General features: G+C 34.4%; 2 protein-coding genes across 2 annotated transcripts in view; one reads left to right on the top strand and one right to left on the bottom strand.

The window, feature by feature from the left end:
• Positions 1 to 7,830, top strand: part of LOC120633532 (CD109 antigen) — a 38,434-nt gene extending 30,604 nt beyond the window's left edge. The window contains exons 28-33 of the mRNA XM_039903766.1: positions 356 to 427; positions 990 to 1,151; positions 2,517 to 2,710; positions 3,889 to 4,063; positions 4,464 to 4,569; positions 5,819 to 7,830. Coding sequence (XP_039759700.1) covers positions 356 to 427; positions 990 to 1,151; positions 2,517 to 2,710; positions 3,889 to 4,063; positions 4,464 to 4,569; positions 5,819 to 6,009 — 900 coding nt within the window. The 3' untranslated portion in view covers positions 6,010 to 7,830. The remainder of the gene's footprint in view (positions 1 to 355; positions 428 to 989; positions 1,152 to 2,516; positions 2,711 to 3,888; positions 4,064 to 4,463; positions 4,570 to 5,818) is intronic.
• A 2,752-nt stretch (positions 7,831 to 10,582) lies between these two features.
• LOC120633533 (ER membrane protein complex subunit 7) lies at positions 10,583 to 12,776 on the bottom strand. The gene is made up of 2 exons (XM_039903767.1): positions 12,210 to 12,776; positions 10,583 to 10,951 (listed from the first exon to the last, which is right to left on the bottom strand). Exons 1-2 carry the CDS (start codon positions 12,614 to 12,616, stop codon positions 10,690 to 10,692), a joined length of 669 nt encoding a protein of 222 aa, XP_039759701.1. The 5' UTR covers positions 12,617 to 12,776; the 3' UTR covers positions 10,583 to 10,689.
• Between the last annotated feature and the right edge of the window lie 780 nt (positions 12,777 to 13,556).

The raw sequence follows: 13,556 nt of genomic DNA, 5'->3' as shown, positions 1-13,556 counted from the left end.
GTCTCATAGTCTGATGGGGCAGATCTGACTTGACATTAACAAATTACAAGCTTCAGGCCGGTATTAAGAATCTATTGATAAGAAAACCTAAGATTCACAAAGGCGGGAATCGAATTCAGGATCTCTTGATTTGCAGTCGAACATGCTCAATACTAGACCAACGAAGTTTTCTTGTATATGACCATTTCAAAAACTCTTTAAATAATATATTTATGAATTTTCCTTTCTTTTAATATAGTTTTTGATGCTAACGACAATCGCTATAAAATATTATATAAAATTCTTAGTTTCTTTACCAATATAAAGGCATATTCAAATTTAACAGGACAAAGTTTAAAAGATAACTGTTTTTCAGGACAACAATGAAGCGATCGTTATGTGGCTTAACTCCCAGCGGCTCAAAGATGGCGGATGGGCGTCTACGCAGGTGTGTAGATTATAAAACTTTACTTTAACTTGAATGCGTGAAATCAGACTGTTCGGATTTTAACGAAGTTACCGACTTGAATCAACGATTAAATGCAATTAACTGTAGGGACATCATTTTATAATGCAAGACAACTACCATAATTCGAAATACGAGCCAGGCAGCTATTTACCCAAACGCGCTAATATACTCGTCTGACCAATATAATAATTATGCTAAATATAAAACTGTCAAAGTTGGTACATACTATCATGTGCCCATGATCGTTATCAGCACACTATAGGTCTACACTCGGAATGGGAAGGGCTTATAGGCCGTGGTCAACCATGCTCGCCAGGTGCAGATTGGTACACCTTACACGCCTTTGAGAAAATTATGGAGAATTCTCAGGCATGCAGATTTCCTCACGCCGTTTTCCTATACTGTTGAAATTAGCGATGTTAACCTGCCTAAAAGTAACAAACTCGATCGAGAGGGTGGGGGGTAACATTCCAATACCTAGACTATCGCTGCTTGGCGTTTTACCCATGCCATCTTTAAATTAATAACGTTTTGTGTGCAGGACACGTACATAGCGCTGCGTGCGCTCATCGAATACACGAACCGGAAACGACTGCGTGACGTCAGCGGCCTCGCCGTCAGCGTAGACGCGGTCGCGCTGGCGGGGGAGACGCGCCAGCTGCGCGTGCGCAACGACAACCTCGCCGTCATGCAGAGCATCGACGTGAGTGTGACGCCACCATCCACCAAAATCATGTCCCACTAATGGACTACCTGATTGAATACCTATTCAGACAGACAGACTTGACGTTTCAAAAGTGCTTATAGAGTAAGCCTTGTCCTAAGAGTACTTGGAATAAATTAATTTTGAATTGCTTATAAAAACACGTAATTTGGCATCAATCTTTTTACACTGTTTTTTTATTCTTTTAAGGAGACGTTGAAAGATGACCTCTTCTTTCATATTATAGCTCAGTTTTATTATTTGTTTTATTTTTTTATTTGTTTACAAACTTAATTTATCTTCACAGGCTTAATTTAATGTGATAAACAATTGAGGCTTATCTATGAAACCGAAACGCTAATAGTTAGAGTACATCACTGGCATAGGTTTTACTGCAAGAAATCAGATACAGCCCTAACATCGGGTGCAAAATGAAAATTAAATCAATCTACTGTCTTTATTAGGTACTCATCACGTAGCGTAGGTACTATGGGCGTGTCGGTCTTTTATCTGCAATAGGGTTATCGTTTCGTTTGTATGGAAAAATAAATGCTTCTTTTGATTTAATATTTTTACAGGGGCATTCTATATGGAATATACTTATGCAATCTTTAACAGTATTTCTTAATTCGGTTACACGCTGCATATTCACAGACTTAATTTAATTCGAAAATGTATATAATGAGATCACAATATCAATAAATCTCTTACCGTAACTTGGTTCTTCTTTGCATGTAGGGTTCATTCACTTTAACAAGGAAGAGCTGGTCACAAAATTTGCGAGACATATGCTATCTGTTTTTGAAGTTATACTTCTTTTGCCGCGTTAGTGAAAAATGATAAGAGTAAATTTTTATGATGCGCGCGCACACCGTTACGAAAAACCGACGCCCTGAAGTTAGCTATAGTCAAAATTTAAGGTTTTCAAAAAAAGTTTTGACAGTGTACCTACACTTTCAATTGTCAAAGTCTAAGGGCTCATTCCAACATCTCAAATTTGAATGAGAGTTAAACTTGGTTGTACGAAAACTAGATAATGCGTTATAATAAAACTTTCAATGTATTAAATACTAAATCTATTGTTAGTGTGGTTTGTTCAACAAAAGTTAGAATAAGGCGAAAGATAAAATTTTATCTTGTTACTCCAAAGAAGTATAACTTTTAACGCGTGTACACACACGTTTTTCTGTGTATTATAAGTATTTCTATATATAATTAATTAAAACGCTTACTTCGGGGCTAGATCGCGATGTGTGTATTGTCGTAGTATATTTATTTATCTGGAAATAAAATGTCAACCTTTACGTATATGTGTTTAAGTTGGCTTATTTTGCTTAAAAGGTTTAACAATGCTGTCCCCCGCAGATCCCCGAGGCGTGGGGCACGGTGAAGGTGACGGCGCGAGGCGCGGGTTACGCCATCCTGCAGATGTCGGTGCAGTACAACGTGGACATAGCGCGCTTCCAGACGGCGCCGCCGGCCACGTGCTTTTCGTTGCTGGCCAGCGCGTACTACCACGGCAGGAACCAGTCGCACATCCGCTACCAGACGTGCGCCAGGTACGTGCGTGCACGCTTCCAGACCGCGGCGCCAAGCATTGTTTTTTTTTTTTTTTTTTTTTTTAAATTCACAAGTCGTCACTTGTTGTTAACTTGATGACTGTCGACAACTGGACACATGACGATTGAGCAATGACAATTCGACTAGCATAAAGTAACAATAATAAAATGAAAGATGGCACTCTGGGCATATATTGATCTCAGGCATATATTACATTACATATGTACTGCAACGAATTTCAGGATGCTGTTGTTACTAACCCGTAGTCTACGTACCATGGATCTTTTTCGCATTTTCGATTTGTGTTTTTTTAACTAACTAAAAGCATAAGACACCACTTGTAGTTGGCTTGATGACGGTCGACAACTGGACACATGGCGATTGAACAATGATAATTCCACAAGCATAAAATTATAATAATAATATAGTTGTTAAAGCTCACTATAGATAGAAGCAGGCGTTACTACAAAAACAAAAACAATTATTCATTGTAAAATCAACATCTCCTGAGGATGCTCCGGGTTCGGAGCGAAACGTGCGTAGAGGGTATATTGCCGAAGATCTGTTTGGTGTGGAGTATAAGGATTGAAGAAATTATAAATTACACCACACAGATTCTCCTGCTTTTCGCAGAGTATAGCAAATTAAGCTTAATTTTGATAATTTAGATAATTTATTTATTAGCTTTTCAAGAGAAACAAACAGTACACATAAAAGTAATGCCAAATTTTTATATCACATAAACCAATGAAGTTTCCACAACATACACACATACAACATAGTTATACATAAAAGATAACATTAACCACAATTGCTTAGGAATAAGTACTACATATATTTATCTTGTACACGGGCTCGTTGAAAGTACATTTTAATTATTTTACTAATAATAAATCTTTATTTCGGACAGCATGTTAATCACAAAATTATAAATATCTCTTTTAAACGTCAGAATTTGTTGATTTTCATGGTTTGTTTAATATTTAATAACTCGGGAATCCCATGCCACGATTGCGATATACGATTGAATAGGCTGTATGGTCAATGATCTTTGCCTGTCCTAATAGGTACTGAGTAAAAGTAATGAGGTGTTTTCCATCCACAGTTTAGAAGCATAACTACAATTTTCCGAACATGAGATATGAAAATAAATAGAATTAAATGTGAATGTTTTCAGCTGGACAATGACAGATGAGGCGCCGCGGTCAGGGCTCGCAGTCCTGGAGGTGGGAATCCCGACGGGTTACATGATCCAGCAGCAGCGGTTGGATTCCTACGTGCTGTCCCGCTCCGTGCGTACTCTGCAACGCGCCAAGTACCAGCCCGACAAGCTTCTGTTCTACTTTGATTATGTGAGTTATAGATAAAAAAAGCTTGCCATTTATTACAATAAACATGATGAATAAGATATTTTCAAAAAATAACCTATTTTTCTGTTGCTTCTTAAATAGTTTTCAATGACAATGTGAGATACTGATAACATAAAAAAAACAAACTGCTAAGTTGACGTGGGCTTCTTTTTACCTTTGGAACCCTCGTAGCTTTAGTTTTAAGTTGACGAATTTAGTTATCGCCATCAACTAACTTCTATGTCATATTTTACATGTAATTTTCGCAAAAGTTCCATCTATGTGACTATTTGAATAAAGAAATATTTGACTTTGACTTTGACATATACTTGGCTTGGTCAGCAATTTCTATTTATCTAGAAGAAGGTTGAGAGAAAGATATTATTATAATGTTCGTCCCCAGCTGGACCAAGAGCACACGTGCGTGAACTTCACAATCGAGCGCTGGTACCCCGTGGCCAACATGTCGCGCTACCTGCCCATACGAGTGTACGACTATTACGCGCCAGGTGAGTGATTTTTTGCTTGTGTTATGGCCCATACTTTGAATTAAGAACATACAGAATCCTCATTCAGAGATGCTGAGTTTCTTGCCGGCTCTTCTTGGTGGAATCTGCCTTCCGAACCGGTGGTAGAGTAACTACAAACAGACTGACTTGACGTTTCAAAATTATTGTATGCAGTGCATCGTGCCCAAAAATAAGCCCCGAAAACGCCCCGCGTACCTCTCACTTTACACCCTCATTCGGCTATTTTGCATGCAGTGCATTGTGCCCAGAAACAGTCAAAACGCCCCCCCGCACGTATCACATTACACCCGCGGAATGTTCTAGCTCAGAATTTATTTCCCTTTTTTCCATTTTATGGTGAATGCTTAGAACATTGCAGGTAAAATGATTAATGTCAACTGCTAAATTGTATGGAGTTGTTTTCGACGCTTCAATATAAGTTGTGTACACGGTTTCTGTACGTTCTTAATTCTGTGGGCCCACATGCCTGGCAGAACATCCGTCATAATAGATGAATAATTCCAACCCATCCACTACAGGCCACGGATCTTATCTCAGAATGAGAAGGGTTTAGGCCGTAGTCTATCTCGCTGGCCAAGTGCGGATTGGTAGACTTCACACGCCTTTGAGAGCTAGAGTTTAAGGGTGTCATACGTCGTGAGGCAATAAAATCAAGTTTTGAAGGGATTTTTTTACCGGAATGCTCTATTTACCACAATAATTCTTGAGCAACATACAAATGAAATTAAATGATAAGAAAATTTATTTGTTCACATATTAAATAGCATAAAACGGAGAACTTCTGTTAAGTTTAAAACCTGTGCCATTAGATCTCGCTCTTTCCTACATAACACATTTTTATTTCAGTTTTTATTACATAATACATTTATTTAATTATATTTGACATGCAAACAAAACACGCAGACTGTGTGCGAGTATGTTATGTGTACGTGCGTGTATGGATTGATATTAAAAGGATGACAGAAAAAATACTTAAAATAATAAATATCTTACTTTTCATATTATTTTGTATATGGGTTTTCTGCTATGTTGTGATATGTTTTACCAGACTTTAAATAAAGGGTAACCTACATTGGTGGTTGTCCAGCCTAGCAGAGCCACATGTATACATAAGGACACAAGTCACAACAACAAGGAGGAAGAGCCACAGTGTCAATAAGGGGTTGTTAACATAGAATATACAAACACTTATAGGCTATTAAATTGATTGAACAATGACATTTTCCAGAGCGCTTCAATGAGACGATATTCGACGCCCTGCCGACCTACCTACTTAACATCTGCGAGGTTTGCGGCTCATCGCAGTGCCCCTACTGCTCCATATACAACGCGGCTGCGGCTCTACAGATACCTCTACTGTTACTACTGGCTACCTTCGTCGTACTATTGCGGAACATACGACCGCAATACGACACGTAACGGCGTCGACTTTGTTATATAACCTTTTTATAGCGTCATATCATAACAGGGCCCCAAGTCTGCTATATCAAATTTGCGTCACTAGCCAATCTATGACAAAAGTACCGCAATACGACATGTAGAGGCGTCAACTTTGTTATATAACCTTTGCATTGCGACATATCATAACAGGGCCCCAATTCGGCTGGTATAACAGGTGCGTCGCTAACCAATCTATGACATAAAGTAACGCAATACGACACGTAGCGGCGTCTTATTTGTTATACGACCTTTGTATAGCGTCGTATCATAACAGGGCCCAAGTCTACTATTACAATTTTGCGTCACTGGACAATCTATGACAAAAAGTACCGCAATGACACGTAGCGGCATCGACTTTGTCATCTTACCTTTGTATAGTTTCATGTCATAGCAGTCCCCAAGTCTACAATTACAATTGCTCGTAAAATTCAATGACAAAAAGTACTTGTGAAAAATCAAATTAAAAAGCGTTTGTGACCCTGACACAAAATAAAATATCCTTTGGCCTGTCGTGTACCTTACCGTTGTTCTATTCAAGTTTTGTTAACCTTTCGCTCTAGTGCCTTAAGCTTTTTCTCATTCATACTTTAATTAATAATTTTACCAAAAAAGCGTGCACTCAAGATAATTCTTTCAGACCTCTTGTATAATGTAAACAACAAGTTTGTTAATATCAATAAAAACAAATAGTTCATAATTTTTTTTATGTATGTCTTGTTTTTATTATTTTTGAAAATATACTGTGTACTAAAAAGTGACGCAAATATTGTTTACAACTAGGCAGATGAGAATAAATAGGCTTAAGAAGATCCAGTAATTTTGAAGAAACAAACTTACTCTCTTATACCTAGGAAGTATACGGTAAAAAGACAGGAGTATGAATTTTTTGCTGGAATCTCAATGCTAAACTATTTTGAACCACATATTTGTAGCTTTTCACGTTAATTTGGCAATAACCATCGTCTTATATGTAGTTATATTAATGCATTTAATATTGCAGGTTTACAAATAGTAGTGTCATAAATGAATACTAAAATTATAAGTGTTCTTGAAGTGAGAAATTAAGCTTTGACATAAAATAAATTTTTAAATTTCACGCATTCACATTTTGAAGTGGGTTAGATAATAGAATACTACGAACCACAATGCCTCATGAAAGAATCTACTACACCCAATTCATATATCTAAAATACACTTCTTGATCGTAATCGTATGCTACTCAGTGCGTCGTGTGAGATTTTCTATTATCTCATCTTGAATTAAATGAATTTAAATTTACTTGAGCCGCTCTTTCAATTCCATACAAATCGCAGTTAATTTTCTCGCGATTGAATAGGGATAAAATCTCACAATATCTCTCTGTTCCAGAAGGAAATTTGTAAATTAGTTTAGTACTACCTTTAGACCTGACTATTAAATTCACTTGTGTTAATCCGATTTAGCACCATTCTATCAAAGCTAAACAATATAAGTTTTTTTTTAAATTAGTTTTGTGTTAAACTTTTTCCTCAATACCATATAGTTTTCCATACTGAAAACTTGATTAGCATAAGTTTACTATTTTAAGACCAAATAATACTTCGCTTTTTTTATTATGCTGATATCTTTTTTTCTGCTTTATACCTGAAACATAAAATATCCCACTCTTAGCCACGCTAACGCTTAGCGTGGCTAAGAGTGTGATGTTTGTTTCTTCAAAATTACTGGATCTTCTTAAGCCTATTTATTCTCATCTGCCTAGTTGTAAACAATATTTACGTCACTTTTTAGTACAAAGTATATTTTCAAAAATAATAAAAACAAGACATACATAAAAAAAATTATGAACTATTTGTTTTTATTGATATTAACAAACTTGTTGTTTACATTATACAAGAGGTCTGAAAGAATTATCTTGAGTGCACGCTTTTTTGAGTCAAAATTAGAGAATTATATTTAATATATTTTGTATGACCGATACTCGACTCAAGCCCTCTCTCTACGGAATTTAACCGAGATTGTGAGCTATTAATATAACCTTTTAACAAAAACTCAAGGAGTGTGGCAAGTTTAAAGTTCCTCCACATTTCATACTTCGTCATGGCGTGCAAAGCGAGATATTATTCCCATATCCATTCCAGTGTAGTTACTAGTATTAAATTGAGTGTAAATTTAGGTGTACTGTACAAATAGTGTATTTCAATTGTGAGATGTTAATCCTTAAAGTAGCTTTGCATATTTTGCGATTCAGATTTTTTAGGACATGCGTTGCATATTCGGTCAGTGGGGTTTGCTTGTTTGACACTAGAAATATGAATTCTACAACTCTCTAGGCAATAGCATCTCACAGCTTTTTGTGTATGAACTGTACATTTCCGAAAGCTGATTTAAAATTGCATTAAACATTTTTTTATTATGTTTATAATTTCTATACAGCATCTCGAATCTTTTTATAAATCTCAATACTAAATTTCCAGTTGTGAAAGTGCCTTCCTTTACGATAAGACAACGGATGCCTATATCAGTGGCATGCAATATATGTAAACATATAAAAGCACTGCCTACTTTTTACCTATTGCAGTATGTAGTGTACTGTATAGTGTAGTTCAAATATGTATTTTCATTACATTACAATTTAGCTTTAATACATGATATATTGAAGATCAATTTTACTTTGATGTTGCAGTATTTTGTCCTTATTATAGTTTATATCTGTTTTTTAGTTTTGAGAATTGATAGGACAAATAGAATTGTGCTGTAATTTTAATTGTATTTTGTACTGAAACTTGTCTTAACTTTTACTTTCTGGTGCTGTAAAATTTTCTTTTTGTTTAATTTTATACCCAAACTGATTTTTAAATTAATACGATAAACGGAGCTGCATTAGATGCATCCTTGCCTTCAAAATGTTAAATTGCTTATCATTTTCTATGTATGTAAATAGTTTAGGAAAATAATTTTCATGTAGTATTAAGGATAGTAATGTCTGTTTATTTGTGTACTTTTATAAAGTTATTTTAATAATTTATCCAATAATGCAATAAATAAAAAAAGAAAATAATTGTCAATAAAATTGCCTTATTAGTCGGAGACAAAGAAATCAGAAAACAATAATATAAAATGATTAAGGAAATAAAATTAGTAAAATTATTATTGAAAATCGATATATTTACACATATTTTTAAACATATCGGCAAAGTTATATAATAAGTACAAATTCGGCAATGACCGTCCAAAATCATAAAAAATGTATTATTATACTAATATAATATAAATGAATGCTGTAAGAATGAATCTCATATACATTATAAGAGTTTACTTAATTAGTTTCCGTCCAAAATTACCAATGACTGAGGTTAATTTTTACTTTTATAAGTAATATATTTTGTGTGTTTTATTCTTTTTTATGTATAAGTTTATTTTGTAATTTGTTTATAATGGTAGTTTCAATGTAATTACAAAAGGTCCATACTTTATGAAAAATTTGGATTTAAATCACATATTGGTTTTATCGTTAGCCAGAAAATGTGACTCATTTGACTTCAATTCGTGTTTTATGTTAACTTAAAGAAAATTTCAAAATCAATTTACAACACATAAATAGTAGTTTTAAGCTTTTTAATTTTCAACACAAAATATAAATATAGTATTGATATTTTCCCATGATAAGAATTTAAGTGTATGTTTCACATTCTGAGAGTATTAAAGTGCAATAAACGTTTAAATTAAGTTTCCAGTTAGTTTATGCGATGGACCTTTTTAAGCAGATCGAAACTAAAACGTTTTATACTTTAGATATCATTATAGTCAATTAGTCTTGAACTGATATCGCAATGGCAGCCAGGAGATATATGTCGATAAAGCACTCCGGCCGCGAAATCTAGATATGCGGATTGGAATCCCACAAGTTCTGCAATTTTGATATGTATTTCAAAACGTATGTATAAGTTGTTACACAACAAATGTGGTTAGTGTGGAAGAGCAGAAAACTTCCAATATTGAATCTTCATAGACATTATTTTCCAAATTAAAAATAAATAAAAGTAAAAACAATGTTTTATTTTTTCACTGAAATGTGAATGTGTTAATTTCAAACCTCTAACTACGGAACCTCGTTATTAGATATCTCTTCTACTTGTCTGACGCAGTGGTTGCAATGTTTTAAGCTACCGATTGACAAGAAGTTTTAAGGTGATGCTCCAAATTTTAAAACTTTGTATCTATGATGACTATGGCTATTTAGATTTAGCTGTGGCTAATACTTGCAATGTTTTTGTGTTGCTCAGTGGTTTCGAATTCGCCGAAGTATTGAACGACAGTCTTTATGCAAGTCCTATTAGAGTGTAATTGGACTTTATTTAAAGAAAAAAATCATTTTCTTAATAATAAAAATAACAGATTGAATTACCTACAACATTAAAAATCACCCTCTTTTTGAACTTGCTCCAAGGTAATAAGTGTGAAACGAAAAAATCCAATGAAATTGGCAAATTAGTTTTCACGAAAATGGTAACAATTAAAAACACGATTGTAGCACTTCAGGGTTAAGTGTTAATAATAAATATACTCAAAGTTTACATATTAGGTAAGAAGTGTTTATTTTCGAAGTATAAATTATGCTATTTCTATATACAAAAGGGAAAATAAACTTGATAAATTAACTAGAGTAACAAAATGCAACTACTGTCTCTTCTTGACTTGTTTTGGTTTGGCATTCACTTTAGCAGATCCTTTGCTGAAAAGGGATGTAAACATTTCAGACATCTCTGGAAACTCTGACATCTTGGCCATGTTGCTGATTTGCTTGAAGTCTTCCTTTGTGTCTGGATCATTCATCATCTTTGGCAAGATCATGATGAGGAGGAGTGGCAATACCATCATTATAACCATAGGGTTAAACAGGAAATCTGTTAGTCTCCATTGCTCGCGAACTTGGAAGTACCTATAACAGGTTAAAATTACGTTTTATTTAACGAAATTACTCTCTTTTTGCAATTAGCATTTTCTTTTATGACAGATTTTTAACACACTGTAGTTGACAATTTAGATTTTCTGTCTGATGAATGTTTTTCCGTGACTGGGTGTTCATATATTCATAAAAATATTCAACAGTCATCTTAGTACCCATAACACGAGCTACCCTTACTTTAAGGCTAGATGGTGATGTGTCATGTCATAGTATATTTATTATTATTATTATAATCTCCCATGCACAAAAAAATATTGATGCTGCCAATTAACCACTGTCCTAATGTGCACCAGGCACCATACTAGAACTACATCCCAGATGTAAGGACTGGTTGGCAGTTAAAAACAGTTATTATGTTACTGTGGACTTTAAGAGGTCAACACTACTTTTTCTAAAGAGGCAGTTAAAAACACATGGACTTGTCCCAGTAATGCTGTTATAAATCCTGTGTTATCCACCACTATGCACCTAACTTCCATCTCAACAATTACCTTTTTTTATTGCCACCACTATCTATGGTTACCTTTAAGAGTAAGTACTATTTCTTGGCTGGTAGTTGTTTACTTCATAGGTTGAACAAACCATTTCTCATCCTGACATTTGGAGCAAGAATTTTTTAACTATAAGTTTCAATTTAAATGAAACTATTAATCCATAAAGCATTAACACATATTGCAATATAATATGTTTATTAAATCCAATCCCATCTATTTAAAACACTATAATACTTAAATAAACTTGTTAACCTTAACTTGTTAATAACCATATCTAGTAGGGTGGTGTTGAGGTTTTCACTGGCTCACCATATTATAAGCAGTCACATATGTTAATCACTTCTATGTATTGTACACAGTACAGGTAAGTTTACATTTCAATGTTTAGTCAAAATGTAAGAAAAACATCATCATTTATTTATATTGTTTATACAAAATGGCTTATATTGGCTTGATGTGAGTCAAAAAATATTTAAAAATTTTTTTGTTTAGGCAAGTAAGTTAAAAATTTACTTCAGGACTGTATCGCTTTAGTAGTAGTAGAAGTACTTTAGAGGGTATCATAAGCACATACCTACTATCTCAGCAAGTAATGTACTAGATAGTATCATACACTGTATGTTTGGAAGGAGGCTTCAGTTTGAGGCTTAACCCCCTATGCCTCAGGATGATCGACACAGGGTGGCACTGTATGACATGTTCTTTAAAAAAACCAAACATTATTTATTAGTACTTACCTAATTTTAGACATAACCTTCATTCTCAAAGGATAAGGAACCTGAATAATCTGCGAGGTCTGTATATAATTCACTTTACGGGCTCTGTATTTCCCTTTAGAGTTAATTTCGACTCTGATTGGCTCGTAAAAGTAGTCTGGGTGCACGATTTCGACCACATAGGAACCCGTGAGAACATTGTGTATGACAAAGGAGCCATCGTCCTTTATGAAACCTATGTACTCGCCGCCGTTTACGTGGACTCTGGTATCGACTTGCCAATTCGTTGGGTCTTGGTCTTCAGCAGGGAAAACTCGTCCCTCGATAAAGTATCTGCCATTTCCATTTTCTTCTTCAGCGGAGCTCAATGCACAAAATACATTGCTGATGAAACCCAAGGCGACAATCAGAATGTCTAAGCGAAACATTGCTATACCAAGATTTGAAATATAGCTAATAAGGTTATACTATTCTTTTATATAAGGTTAACAAGAATTCAACTGCTACATAAAACTAATTAATGACGACTAAAATAATTGAATGAATATTCACTAATTGGATCGAGAACCGTATAGGTATAAGTCAATTGTAAATGTTAAGTAGTTAGACATTGACATTTGACAGTTTTATACAGATTCAAATATTTAGCGATGTACTTACCAATTCTACAGATATTGTTATAGTAGCCGATCTTTACGAAGTCAGAGTAATAACTTTCTAGCGTATTTCTTTTTTTAATTATTCCTCTTGACGGGAAGTGTAAACGTGTAAAAACTGGCTGTGCTATTGGCTTCACCATGTTTAATCAACCTTATATAAAGCGAAATACCACTCACTGACTATGGCAAGAATAAAATTTTTAGTTTTAAAATTTTCCCTACCGCCAGTATGCAAGGCGCAAGCTATAACTGTGTTATTCCATAAAGACTGGTGCAGTAGTTGACGCAAAAATAAGTAACAAACAAAAGAGTACACTAAAAAACTTTCTTATTATATGGTTATGAAATGCATTTTCACTGTTAAGGTAAAAATAGTATTTGAGATATGTTTATTTTAAATGTTTCCAGCTAGTTCATCATAAAAACGTTATAAATTACTTTCAGTAATAATTAATACAATTATTATTACCGATTTACAACCTAAGAAACACGAACTATGAGAAAACTCGGAACTCTTACTAATCTCAATAGAGGTCTAAAGTTATCAACTGTACGTATATATTCTGAGATATTTAAAGGTTTTGGATCGCTTAAAAATTTTAATGGTGGAGTGGAAACCCTATCCTATTTGTGTGCCCAATTCCTGATTTTGCATTGCATAGTTCAACAGTATTTATAACTATTTAACTTCTTATCTTGACAGATTCAA

The sequence above is a fragment of the Pararge aegeria genome, chromosome 21 (genome assembly GCF_905163445.1).
Source record: "Pararge aegeria chromosome 21, ilParAegt1.1, whole genome shotgun sequence".
In the NCBI taxonomy this organism is placed as follows: Eukaryota; Metazoa; Arthropoda; class Insecta; order Lepidoptera; family Nymphalidae; genus Pararge; species Pararge aegeria.
Note: the sequence above shows the minus strand (reverse complement) of the source record. Positions and strands in the feature narration are given on the sequence as shown.

Excerpts from the sequence above, each read along its gene's own strand:
- LOC120633533 (XM_039903767.1), bottom strand. The coding sequence starts at position 12,616 with ATGTTTCGCTTAGACATTCTGATTGTCGCCTTGGGTTTCATCAGCAAT. Across the intron at positions 10,952-12,209 it reads AAGGTTATGTCTAAAATTAG|GTACTTCCAAGTTCGCGAGC; the intron begins GTAAGTACTAAT and ends AACCTGTTATAG.